At 43.0% G+C, this 12,172-nt stretch overlaps 1 protein-coding gene across 1 annotated transcript in view; it reads left to right on the top strand.

The window, feature by feature from the left end:
* pepd (peptidase D) overlaps nucleotides 1–12,172 on the top strand; it is a 113,019-nt gene that overhangs the window by 18,310 nt on the left and 82,537 nt on the right. The window contains exons 3-4 of the mRNA XM_072547804.1: nucleotides 1,354–1,481; nucleotides 6,680–6,743. Coding sequence (XP_072403905.1) covers nucleotides 1,354–1,481; nucleotides 6,680–6,743 — 192 coding nt within the window. The remainder of the gene's footprint in view (nucleotides 1–1,353; nucleotides 1,482–6,679; nucleotides 6,744–12,172) is intronic.

Below are 12,172 nucleotides of genomic sequence, written 5' to 3'. Positions count from 1 at the left end.
TTCAGGAATGAGGAGAGTGTGCCAAGCAGGCTAAGATAAAAGGTCAGGAGGAGGGACTTGGGGGAGGGGCGTTGGGAATGCGATAGGTGGAAGGAGGTTAAGGTGAGGGTGATAGGCCGGACGGAGAGTGCCAACCTTCACTCCCGGCACCTTCCCCTGCAACCGCAAGAACTACTTTACTACTTTCCAATTGCAGTAAAGGCTAATATTCCATTTGCCTTCAGTGTTGGTTCAAATCCTAGAACACGCTCACTCAGGGCATTGTGGGTCTTCCTACAGCACATAGACTGCACTGGTTCAAGAATGCAGCTCACCCCCACCTTCTCGAGAGCAACTAAGGATGGGCAATAAATGCTGACTCTTCCAGTGACTTGTATGTTCCATGAGTGAATATTTAAAAAAGAAAGTTACCTGCAGAATTTGGATGCTAACTTTTTGTGATTCAAGCACAAGGATTCCCAATGCATCTGTTCTGTAGTTTTCTGCAATGTTTCTCCTTTAAATAATATTCAGCTCCTCTTATCTTCCTGCCAAAGTGCATGGCCTAACAATATACTCAATCTGCTGAGACTTTGTCCACTTAATCTGTCTTTATCCCTTTGCAGACTGTGTCACCATCACCACTTGCCTTCCCAATTATTTGTGTCTGCTGCAAATTTGGCTTTAGTACATTCATTTTCCTGAATAAAGTCATGAATATGTTGGAAGTAACAGTGACCCCAGCACTGATCCCTGTAACCACCACCTGTTAGTTAGCCAGTCAGCTATTCATATTAGTCTATTACCTGGTGAGGGTGTAATTTGCAGGGGTGTTGACAGGGGTGATAGGTTGGTGTTGGTTGAATAGGATGGGGGAGTGGATTGGGGACCATTCGAAAGGTGGTTAGGGAACAGTTGGTGGAGTTTGTGGGCAGTGGTTTCCAGGTTGTGTGCAGATGACGGGGATGATGGTTGGGTGATTGCAAGGCAGTTGTTGAAGTTTGGTATCTTGACCTGGGAAAAAACTCAGGTATTGGCTCTGCCATGAGCATTGCAGTGAATGAGGCTCCCTACACTGACCTCCCACATCGATGAGTGTAGCTGGTAAATGATGATAGACACGATGTCATTGTCAGTGTCTAGCTATATGCTTTCTGAATAATAGTGACTGATCTGGAAAGAGAGCAGATGAGAATTCTTTCCATACTGAATGGTTGTGATCTGGAATGTGCTGCCTGAAGGAGTGGTGGGAGTACAATTCCATAGTAATGTGCAAAAGGCGATAGGGAAAAATATACCAAGTTCGGTGGAGGGTGGTGGGAAGTGGATGAATTGGACAATATTTGTAAACAGTAAACTTGTTCCTTGTCACAGGAATCTTACTTCCACTGGATGTTTGGAGTACTCGAGGCGGACTGCTATGGTGCTGTGGAAGTTGCTACTGGCAAGTCCCTGCTATTTGTGCCCAAACTCCCGGAGAGCTATGCTGTGTGGATGGGAACGTAAGGCTCCTTCTAGTTTCCAAAGCACTACTTCTGTTGCTGTTTGAGTTCACTTTGTTCCTGGCCTCTGCTGGCACTCAGTCTGGTATTGCCGCAATTCAGAAATTACCATCACTGTGTTCAAATCCCTCTGTGATCCACTTCTCGTTTCTCTCATTTGAATTCCCCTGGGTTTGGCATCTTTGGTATTCTGGGCAGAGCATCACTGCAGGAGTTGCTGAGAGTAGTCACAAGTCCAGAGTTTTTAACAGCACTGAAACAGGCCCTTTGACCCATTGTATCCATGACAGTCATCAAATAACCATCTGCTCTCATTCCATTTGGCAACTCTTGGCTCATAACCTTGTATGCTGTGGCATTTCCAGTGCTCATAAACTCTCTTAAATGTTTGTGTTTCCTGCCTCTCAACCTTTTTAGGCAGTGGGTCCCACTCTCTGGGTGAAAATCTTTTTCCCCAGATTCCTTCTAAACATTCTGATCCATAACATAAAACTGTGCCTGTGGTTATTGACCCATCTACAAAGGGGAAAGGTTCTCCATTTCCACCCTGTCTAAACCCTTCACAACCTTCTACACCTCAATCACCCTTTAGCCTTCTCTGTTCTAAGGAAAATAACCCCAGCCTATCCAGTGTCTCTTCATAGCTGAGTCACTGCAGATGAGGCAACATCTTCAACTCCCTATCTAGGGCAATCACATGGCAGTATAGTGTCATAGGCTCAATATCCTCAGCTGCTTCATCAATTATTGCTCATAAAACAATCCCTCCGTGCCATGGATCATTCTGGTGAATTTTTTTGGACTGCCTTCAATGAAACAATACCTTTTATTTAAATAAGGGGGCCAAAATTGCTCATAACACTCTAGGTGTGGTCTCACCAGCACCTTGTACAGCGGTAATAAGACTTCCCTATTCTTACATTTCAGTCATCTTGAAACAAATTCCAATATCCTATTTGCCTTGTGCTTTGACAGGGTCAGTTAGACTCAAAACGTTAGCTCTTTTCTCTCTCAGATGCTGCCAGACCTGCTGAGATTTTCAGGCATTTTCTCTTTTGGTTTCAGATTCCAGCATCCACAGTAATGTGCTTTTCTCCTATTTGCCTTCCTGATTACATGCTGCCAGTGTGCTAGCCTTGTGTGTTTTGCACACAAGTACCCCAAGTCCCATTGTGTTGCAGTTTACTGCAGTTTTTCTCCATTTAAATAATATGCTGTTCTTTTGTTCTCCCTTCCAAGTTGACTTCACATTTTCCTACATTACTGTATTTGCCAATGCTTCGCTCACTTACTTAACCTATCAGTACCGTTTTACAAACTATTTGTATCGTTCTCACAACCAGCCTTTCTTCCCACTTTTGTGTCTTTGCAAGCTTGGCTACACATCCTTCCTCCCAATCAATAACGTTTATTGTACACCGTTGTGGTCCCAGCACACAACCCTGTGGAACCTCACTGGTTACAGTTGCCAATGTAGAAAATAATCCCTTATCCACACTCACTATTTCCTGCCCATGAGGCAATTCTCCATCCATGCCAATATACAACCTCCAACACCGTGGGTTTTTATGACTTGATGTTTTGAGGTGCCGTTCTGACTGCCTTCTATAAACCCAAATAAAACACATCTTCTGGTTCCCTTCTATCTTCTCTGGTTGAGACACCTTTGGAAAAGTCTAATACATTTCCCTTTCATGAAGCCATGCGGGCTGTTTGATTAGGTTATGATTTTCCAAATGTTCTGTTATTAGAGCCATAGGGATATATAGCGCAGAAACAGACCCTTCGGTCCAATTTGTCCATGCCAGCTAGATATCCTAAATAAATCTAGTCCCGTTTGGCCCATATCCCTCTAAAAACTTCCTATTCATACACACATCCAGAGGTGCTGTATTGTACCAGCCTCCACCACTTCCTCTGGCAGCTCATTCCATACACATACCACCCTCTGTGAAAAAGTTGCCCCTTAAATCCCTTTTAAGTCTTCCCCCCCCCCCCCTCCCCCTCACTTTAAACCAATGCTGTCTAGTTTTGGACTGGCATGCCCTGGGAAAAGACCTTGTTTATTTATCCTATCCATGCCCCTCATGGTTTTATAAACCTCTATAAGGTCACCCCTCAGCCTCTGACGCTTCAGGGAAAACAGCCCCAGTCTATTCTGCCTCCCCTGATAGCTCAAACTCTCCAACCCTGGCAACATCCCAGTAAATCTTTTCTGAACCCCTTCAAGTTTCACAACACCCTTCCTACAGCAGGGAGACCAGAATTGCGCAGTGTCCAAATTGCTTACTTAGTATTTAATTTCAATATTTTCCCAACATTAGATTTTAGGCGACTTGGCCTATAGTTACCTGCTTTTTGTCTCCCTCCCTTTTTGAACTGTCTCTTCAACAGTCTTCCTATCCTCGGTTACTTTTCCAGGATTCAAGGAATTTTTGGAAAATTACAACCAATGCGTCAATTATCTCTAGCTACTTGTTGGGTATTTTTATGCTCAATACAATTCCTGATACCTCTGATACTGAAGCAGTCCAGGTGCTGCAAGGCTTAATTGATATCCAGTTTTGAACTGACTTGTTGCATGTTACCTTTGTGCCATTCAATTGCCAGGTAATAACTTTCCCAAGCAAGAACTAATCTAACCACCATCCCTTGACATTCAGTAGCAGTAGCATTGATAATGGGGGATTCAGAAATCTCCTGGGAGGTTACCCTTGACCAGAAACTCAGCTGTTATGACATGAAAACGGATAGACAGCCAAATCAAATCAGCCTCCCTGTCCCTGTATTCACAACATTGTAAAATTAAAGCATTGAATGATCCTCAGAATTGCCCTAATCAGACTTTTAAAATAACCCACACCAGACACCAAGTTTATTGCTGAAACAAAAGAATTAACAATTCATTATTAATACAGTAATTTTAACAAAGCAAAATCAAGCAACAAGATAGTCTAATTAATGTCCATGTTTTAAACCCAATCTTCTTCAATTCTAGCTCCACACACTCTTAGAGTCACAGTGAGCGATAAAAGAAAAATAGTGCGATGTAACCTGGCTTTTGTCGGTATGGTTTGTGGTGATGCCTATGTGCAATTTGCAAAATTGGATATATATAGTTTTGCATTCCACCACCTTTTAGTTATTAATAAATATAAGGAATAGTTGAGGTCCTTATGGGATGTCCTGTTAATGAGCTGTACAGTGTGGAGAAGTTGCTGCTTCAATTCTGCTGCCTGTACTGACTCCGGAGATTATCAGGGAAGCAGCGGGGGGAGCTGCATCTCTGCTTGGTAATCTTGATTAAGATAGAGGTACTGGGCAAGGATGTCATTTTCCCGCAGCTCCCCACCTGTCAATGCCTGCATGCGATTGTTGGTGTCGGACAGTTTGAGCCTGCCCCTGATGCCCCGTGCAATCAAATAGCTTACAGATATTCATGAATAATCACAAAATTCTGGTACTGAAGGCACCTGCTCACTAAGCTTGAGTGTTCGGGAGAGAAAATTGAAGACTATTTTTCCAATCATTCTGGCCTGTAATTCTATTTACTGAGCTGTACCTAAAAAGTCTGAGATTTCCTGTATGGATTTTGACTGGGACAGGCAATGAGGGATTGGGATTTGTTACTCTAATTTGTCAAACACACTAATTAATGGAAGCCATTATTTACTCTTGGCTCTCTGAGCAGATTGAAAGTGGGAGTAATTATTTATCTGCTCTGTATCATCTCCCTGTGTAATTAATACTGCAGCTGCTGCACTCTTGTTGATTGCAATTATTTGTAGCTCTAATTAATGTATTGATTAAATGGTCTCCTTCAGGTTGCATCGTTGTTCTCCCCACAAAGAAGCAAATTAGAATTCGCTATCCATTTGATTTAATAAAATCTGAGCTTTCTCTTTGTGCTGTTGATTCTGGGATTATAAAAATAATTTTGGACTCCTGTAAAAAGTGTAAGTTAGGTTCTCAGTAAGGTCTCTTTCTGTAACAACAAGTTACAGTCGCTGCTATCAACAGGATAAACACCCTCCCACTGACTCAAACAGAAGCCAAGGATAGAATCATATGTTCGTACAATACAGCCATTTGGCACATTGTGCCAGCATTTTGAGAAAGCTGTTCAGTTAGTCCCAAGCCCCTGCTCTTTCCCCCAAGGCACGCCCAATTATTTGTCCAGTTCCCTTTTGTAAGTTCCTGTTGAATCTGCTTCCCTTTCAGAGGCGACATATTTTAGATCATTTACCCAACTCTCACCTCCTCTTTGCTCCTGACTTTAATCTGTGACCCTCTCACCTGTAGAAATAGATGCTTGCTCTTTATTCTGGTAATACATGTCCTTCTTGAATAGTTAGCGATTGTCACTTAGGAACAAAGAAACTGGTGTCGGCCATTTATCTCCTCAAGCTTCTTCCTTCATTCAGCGAGATCATGGTTGATCAGTAGCTTAACCTTAGACTTGTCTTTGGCCCATATCCCTTCATAACATTGCTAAAAAAAATCTATCCCCGATTTAAATTTAACTGAACCTACATCCTCCTACCCTTTGTGTGTACAAGTACTTCCTAGCATCTCTCCTGAACAGTCTGACCTTAATTCCCAGACAATGAAGAAATTAATATTCTATGTAAACATGATTTTATTCAGATCAATCTTTGATTATTTAAAAACATTTTTTATTTTCGCAAGTGTATCTATGATTCTATGGAAACTAGAAGCTTTCTAATGTATCAGCTGAGTTACTGTGCAGACGTTGGAATCTGGTGTACTGAGTTTCAGTTCCGAGATGTTATGGCACCTCTGGAGCAGGCGGGACTTGAACCTGGGCCTCCTGCCTCAGTTGTGGGGGCATTACGACTGTACAACAAGAGCCCTTCTGGTGGTACAGGCAGAATTGCTTGAACACAGGAGCAGCTGGGATCTAAATCTAATTAGCTATGGGTGAGTTGGGAAATATTCCAGGAAAACCTCTTCCTGGGAAAGGTGAGGGGAATAGGTTAAACAATTTGCTGTCACTTCTTCTGCAGTCACTGAGCAGGTGCCCATTGAGAAACAGCAAATTGTGTAACTCAGTGCAGTCTGTTCAAAGGAGTGAGCTTTTGAGAACAGACAAAGGGGGCAGGAGGACAGAAACCAGATGAGACACTCTCAACCTTCTCTCTCTCTCTCTCTCTCTCTCTCTCTCCCTCCCCTCAAAGGATTCAAAGCCGTGACTACTTCAAAAAGAAATACTCCGTGAATGAAGTTCACTACACTTGTGATGTAAGTCTAACTAAATCTTTTGAAGTTTCTGTTTAGAAAGCACAGCAAGGGTATGAGCTAGAGTTGGATGGGAGTTTGAAAAGACTAGAGAGAGGACAAAGGATGATGCCATGGTGAGACGGGAACGCTGGGGTGAGAAAGAAAAATGGAAATTACTGGAAAAGCTCAACAGGTCTAGCAGCATCTGTGGAGAGAAGTCAGTTAACGTTTCTGATGCGGTGACTCTTCCCCAGATCTGATACAGAACTGGGATGAGAATTTTAAATTCCAGACACTAAAGAGACTGGAGCCACCATAGGTCATTGAGCAGCGTGATCGTGATTGAATCTGATTTGGTGAATGTTAGAGGTTTGAAAGAACTGACGTTGAGAGGAAGCTGCTCATCTGGTCAAAATTAGAATGGGGGGAGTATGGATGAGATCTTTGGAAAATGAACTGGGGAAAGCCAGAGAGAAATGGGTGATATTACAGAGGAAGAGTAAGCCATTTTTGGCAGGGAAATGGCAATGGATCAGAACATGAACTTGGTGTTAAACAGGATCCAGTCTGGCCAGTGAAGCAAACAAGACTTGAAAATATAGCTGGAAAAATTCATGCAGGTAAGGCAACATCTGTGGAGGGAAACCGAGGTAATGATTAAGTTGATGCTCTGTGTCAGGATTGAGCAGTTAACGAAAGATGTGGGAAGGAAGAAATGGAAGATGTGATATAACTGGAAGGGATTTGCAATTCAAATCATAGGGAATGTGGCAAAGTCAGGAAGACTTGATTCAAAGGAGCTTTTTTCTCATAAAGCTGCAATTGAACCTGAGTTACCAATGTTTTATTCATCCCCTGGAAACCTGGTGTTTGATTTCTTCTAGATCATGCAGGAGGCAAAACATAAGAACGAATAATTAATAGAAAAGTCAAGGTGCTGTGGTTGCTGAGCATTGAAGTAGGGAAGAGAAAATACCGGAAACAATCAGACCAGGTGGTAACAGTGGGAGAGAAACAACATTAACTTTCAAGGTCTGTGATCGATAACTAATTAGGAGGCAAAGGCAGTGAGTTGCAAATGAGGTGCAGAGTTTAAATGGCAGGTGGCTGGGGCAGAGACATTTGGAGCTGTTCCACAGAGATCAGCCAATCAGCACACATAGTTGAGGAGGGGTTGCTTAAGTGGGGCAGGGGCATTGGGGAAACAGTGACAGGAGGGAGGGAGGGTACCAAACAACAGAGGGAGGGGACGCTGAGTTTGGGGTTTGCAGAGAAGGCAGTTTGGGTTCTCCCAAAGCCACTCAGCTGATTGTAGCCTGGGTTCAAACATGGACAAGAGGGGAGGGGTGAGGTGAGAATGACTGCCTTTTACATCAAAGCCACATTTGACAGTATGGAAAGGAGGAGTCCTAGCAAAACTAGTCAATGGGAATCAGAGGGAACCTATTGTTTCAATTGGTTCAAGTCATTACCTTCCAAAAAGGGTTTGGGATTACTTGAGATTGGTCATCTCACCCTCAAGGCATTCCAGCAGGAGTTTCTTAGGATAGTATCCTAGACACAACCATTATCAACTGCTTCAATGACCTTCCATCCACCATAAGATCAAAGTGGCAATGTGCAGTCATCACTAAACAATGTTTAGCACCACTCATGGCTCCTGAGATACTGAAGCAGTTCATTTCCAACTGGACAATATCCAGGTTTGGACTGATAAATGCCAAGAAATATTAGTGCTGTACAGTGTCCGACAGTGCCCATCTCTAACAGCGATGGTGTTATCACTGTAGCAACATTCTGGAGGCTAATATTGGTGAGAAACTGAATTAGATGAACTATATTGATACAGTGGCTACAAAAGCACTTCAGAGTTTAGGAATCCTGCAGCAAGTAACTCACCACCTGACTCCCCAAAGCCTGACAACCCTCCACAAGACAACATTCGGAGTGTGATGGAATACTTTCCATTTGCCTGGATGGGTGCGACTCCAACAACACTCGAGGAAGCTTGACACCATCCAGGACAAAGCAGGCCATTTGATTAGTACCACATCCAGAAGATTCACTCTGACTACACTCAGTAGTAGCGGCGCTGTGTGCCATCGGCAAGATGTACGATAGAAATTCACCAAAGATCCTTAGTACCTTCCAAATCTATTCTCCCCCTCTCACCACCGCCCCCCCCCCCCCCCCCCCCCCCAAAAAAAAAAACAATCTGTAGAGGCAAGGGCAACGATACATGGGAACACCACCCCCTGCAAGTTCCCTCCAGGTCACTCCCCATCCTGACTTGGAAATATATTGCCGTTCCTTCACTGTTGCTGGGTCAAAAATCCTGGAATTCCCTCCCCAAGGGCACTGTTGGTCAACCCACAGCGGGTGGACTGCAGCAACTCGCCACCATTACCTCAAGGACCATTAGACCATTAGAAATAGGAGTGGAAGGAAGGCCATTCGGCCCATCGAGTCCACTCCGCCATTCAATCATGGCTGATGGGCATGTCAACGTTACTTACCTGGATTTTGTGTTCCACTGTCTTCTGTGGCAGAGTTCCAAAATGTCTCAACCTTTGAGCAGAAAGAATTCTCCTAATCTTTGCCCTAATTGATACCTTTTAAATGATACACGCGGCCATGATGTTGTGGGATATGGGAACATATGATGGAGAGTACTAGGTATGTAGAATTCAAGGATCCAAAGTATTCCGATATGGAAAGAGGGAGGTTGGCTGACAGCAATGATTAGGGAAGATATTGTCGTGTTGGTAAGAGAATGTTTTTGAAAGAGTAAAAATATTGTTTGCTTGGAGATGAGAATGAGAGAGAGTATAAATGCTTTTGTGACGCATACCTATTGTCACCAAACAGTCAGAAACAGAGAAGCTAATATACAGGGAAATCCAAGTTATGCAGCAACTGTAGAATGGTGAGACTGGGAGACTTTTGTTACACCAATATCCCACTCGCTATTTTTAAAATGAAGGGTGGGGAAGAGGTGGGTGGTGGTGGTGGTGGAGGAGGAAGAATTTGATCAGTATGCTTTTGGTCCAACTGATAGGAGATGTACCAGATCCAGCAACTGGGTCTTCCTCATTCCCAGGGATTTGGAGGGAATACTTGGTTAACAGTTATCATGGTATCTTTAAAGTTTTATTTAGGAATGGAGAGGTGTAAAGAACGGTATAAATTGGAACTTGTAGGTTGAAAGAGGACTGATTTCAATGGGATGCGAGGATATTGAGGCAGAGTACAGTGAAACCGAAGACTGGCAGCAAGAGCTGAAATAGGATAGCGGGTGACTTTTAATAAGGAGATATTTCGGGCACAGGCTGGTTACATTTCAACAAAGGGGGAAGCTGGGAAACCAGTGCCGCGACTACTTGGACAAGGGAGATAGAGAGCATGAAGAAACTAATAAAAGGATGAAGTGGGTGTTATTACTGATAAAGTGGGTGATATAGTTAAAAGCGCAGGCCAGAATAGAGATCATGGAGACAGCAGAGTCATGAGCTCTTGCTACCAATAAAACTGAGTAGAAGTTATGATATGAAATTATTGAACACAAATTGTAAAGTACCTCATCAAAAGGATAAGTGCTGTCCAGTTTACTAATGCTCTTTCAGGAAGGAAATCTATTGTCCTGACATGGTTTGGACTATGTCAGTCCAGACCCTCAGCAATGTGGTTGATTCTTAACTGCCCTGTGAAGTGGAAGAGCAAGCCTGTCCCCACGGAATGAGTTGGATGTTAACCTCTATCTCTCAATGTTGCTTGTTAAGTTAGTTGGGGAACACTTTCTGAATTGAAGTAGTCCTCTTTAAACATCTCTTTTAAACATGGGATCTTGTGCTTTTGAGCTACCAGGAGCTAAGGAGATGTGCAAGAGTTTTAAACCTCTAACTGAAGGCCTTGCAAGTCCCACTGGATGTGTTCCAGAGTTATATTGAACCTTTTATGATGCTACACCACTGACAGATGCTGTTCAGTCTTCAGTGAAGTGAATGTGTGTGATTCTGCATCAAAGAATTTCATTCTGGGGAGGTCTCCAGGGAGTCTGAGTTTAAAATCAAATCATGAGCCCTAGATGAATGAAGTTCAGTGCCTGACTGTTTTTTATTAAAGACTAATATATCTCTCTGTTTGTTATTATCGTGCCATGTATTTGCCTCCATTCCTTCCCCTCTTTTCCACTAATTAAAATAACCAGTCCAGAGGCTGAAGCTACTTGACAACTGGTGCTTGGGGCTGGGCTCCAGTACCTTGCAGTAATCTGTTCTTAATGACTCTCTCACAGCTGTCCTGGGTGGCTGTACCCCCTGCCAGCCAACATTAACCATTCACATACTCTCTCATCTTGTTATTTCCCTCACTGCTTCTTTTTAACATTTACGCCATTTGATCATCTTCACAGATCTCGGGTGAGCACACCCTTCGGATGCAGAGAGTGATCTCGGATCGACTCTGGTTTATGTTGAGTGGAGGGTGGGAGGCTGCTCTGGGAGAATATTGAATAGTTGAGTTTGTTTTGTCCCTTCTTTCTCCTACCCACCACCCCCCCCCCAAAAAAAAAATTAACATATTGTGTTATCACATGGTTATTGAAGTTTTTGTGAAGCTTCAATAACCAGAAACATTAACTGATCCCCTCCCTCCACAGCACCTCCCTGACCTATTTCTTGCTCCGATTTCCAGCAGCTACAATCCTATTGTTCCTTTGTTCTGCCGCTGTCTTTACAGATTTGTGTTTCTCCATAAATATTAGCCTCTCTCAGTACTTTTGTAAATCTCTCCTTCCAATCCACACTTAACCCTCAGGGTCAAGGTTTGTTTTGTATTAATTCTGATTCTGGTCTTTCAAGGCATTAATGCTGATTGACTATGACTGCACCAGGAAAGATAGGAAGAGATTCTGTTCTGTTTATTATTGAACATCAATTGCTGCTTGCTGTAATGGAGCACTGGGTTGTTTGAATGTGCTTGTTTTTTTCCATATTTGCTGATTCTTAAACTGAGTTTGACTGAAACAATGTTGGAATAATATTGATTTTGTTAGTTAACTAAGTACAGTACTGTGTTCCTATTGTCCACTCTGTACCCATGCTCTCTTGCCATCACTGCTGCCAGCCATGCAACAGAAGTAGGCCATTCAGCCCATTGAGTCTGCTCCACCATTCAATGAGATTGTGGCTGATCTGATCATCCTCAACTCCATTTTCCTGCATTTTCCCCACAACCCTTGATTCCCTTCCCCATTAAAAATCTGTCTATCTCTATTGTGAATATTTTTAATAACTCAGTCTTGACAACTGTCTGCTGTAACGAATTCCATAAATTCATTACCTTCAGAAGACATTTGTCCTCATCTATTTTAAGTAGGGTGAGGAGGAATTTCCTCTGAGCAGTGTACCCTCTATGCACCCACATTTTCTCAATCTGTCCCCCACTTTGCA

The sequence above is a fragment of the Chiloscyllium punctatum genome, chromosome 26 (genome assembly GCF_047496795.1).
Source record: "Chiloscyllium punctatum isolate Juve2018m chromosome 26, sChiPun1.3, whole genome shotgun sequence".
Lineage (NCBI taxonomy): Eukaryota > Metazoa > Chordata > Chondrichthyes > Orectolobiformes > Hemiscylliidae > Chiloscyllium > Chiloscyllium punctatum.
Note: the sequence above shows the minus strand (reverse complement) of the source record. Positions and strands in the feature narration are given on the sequence as shown.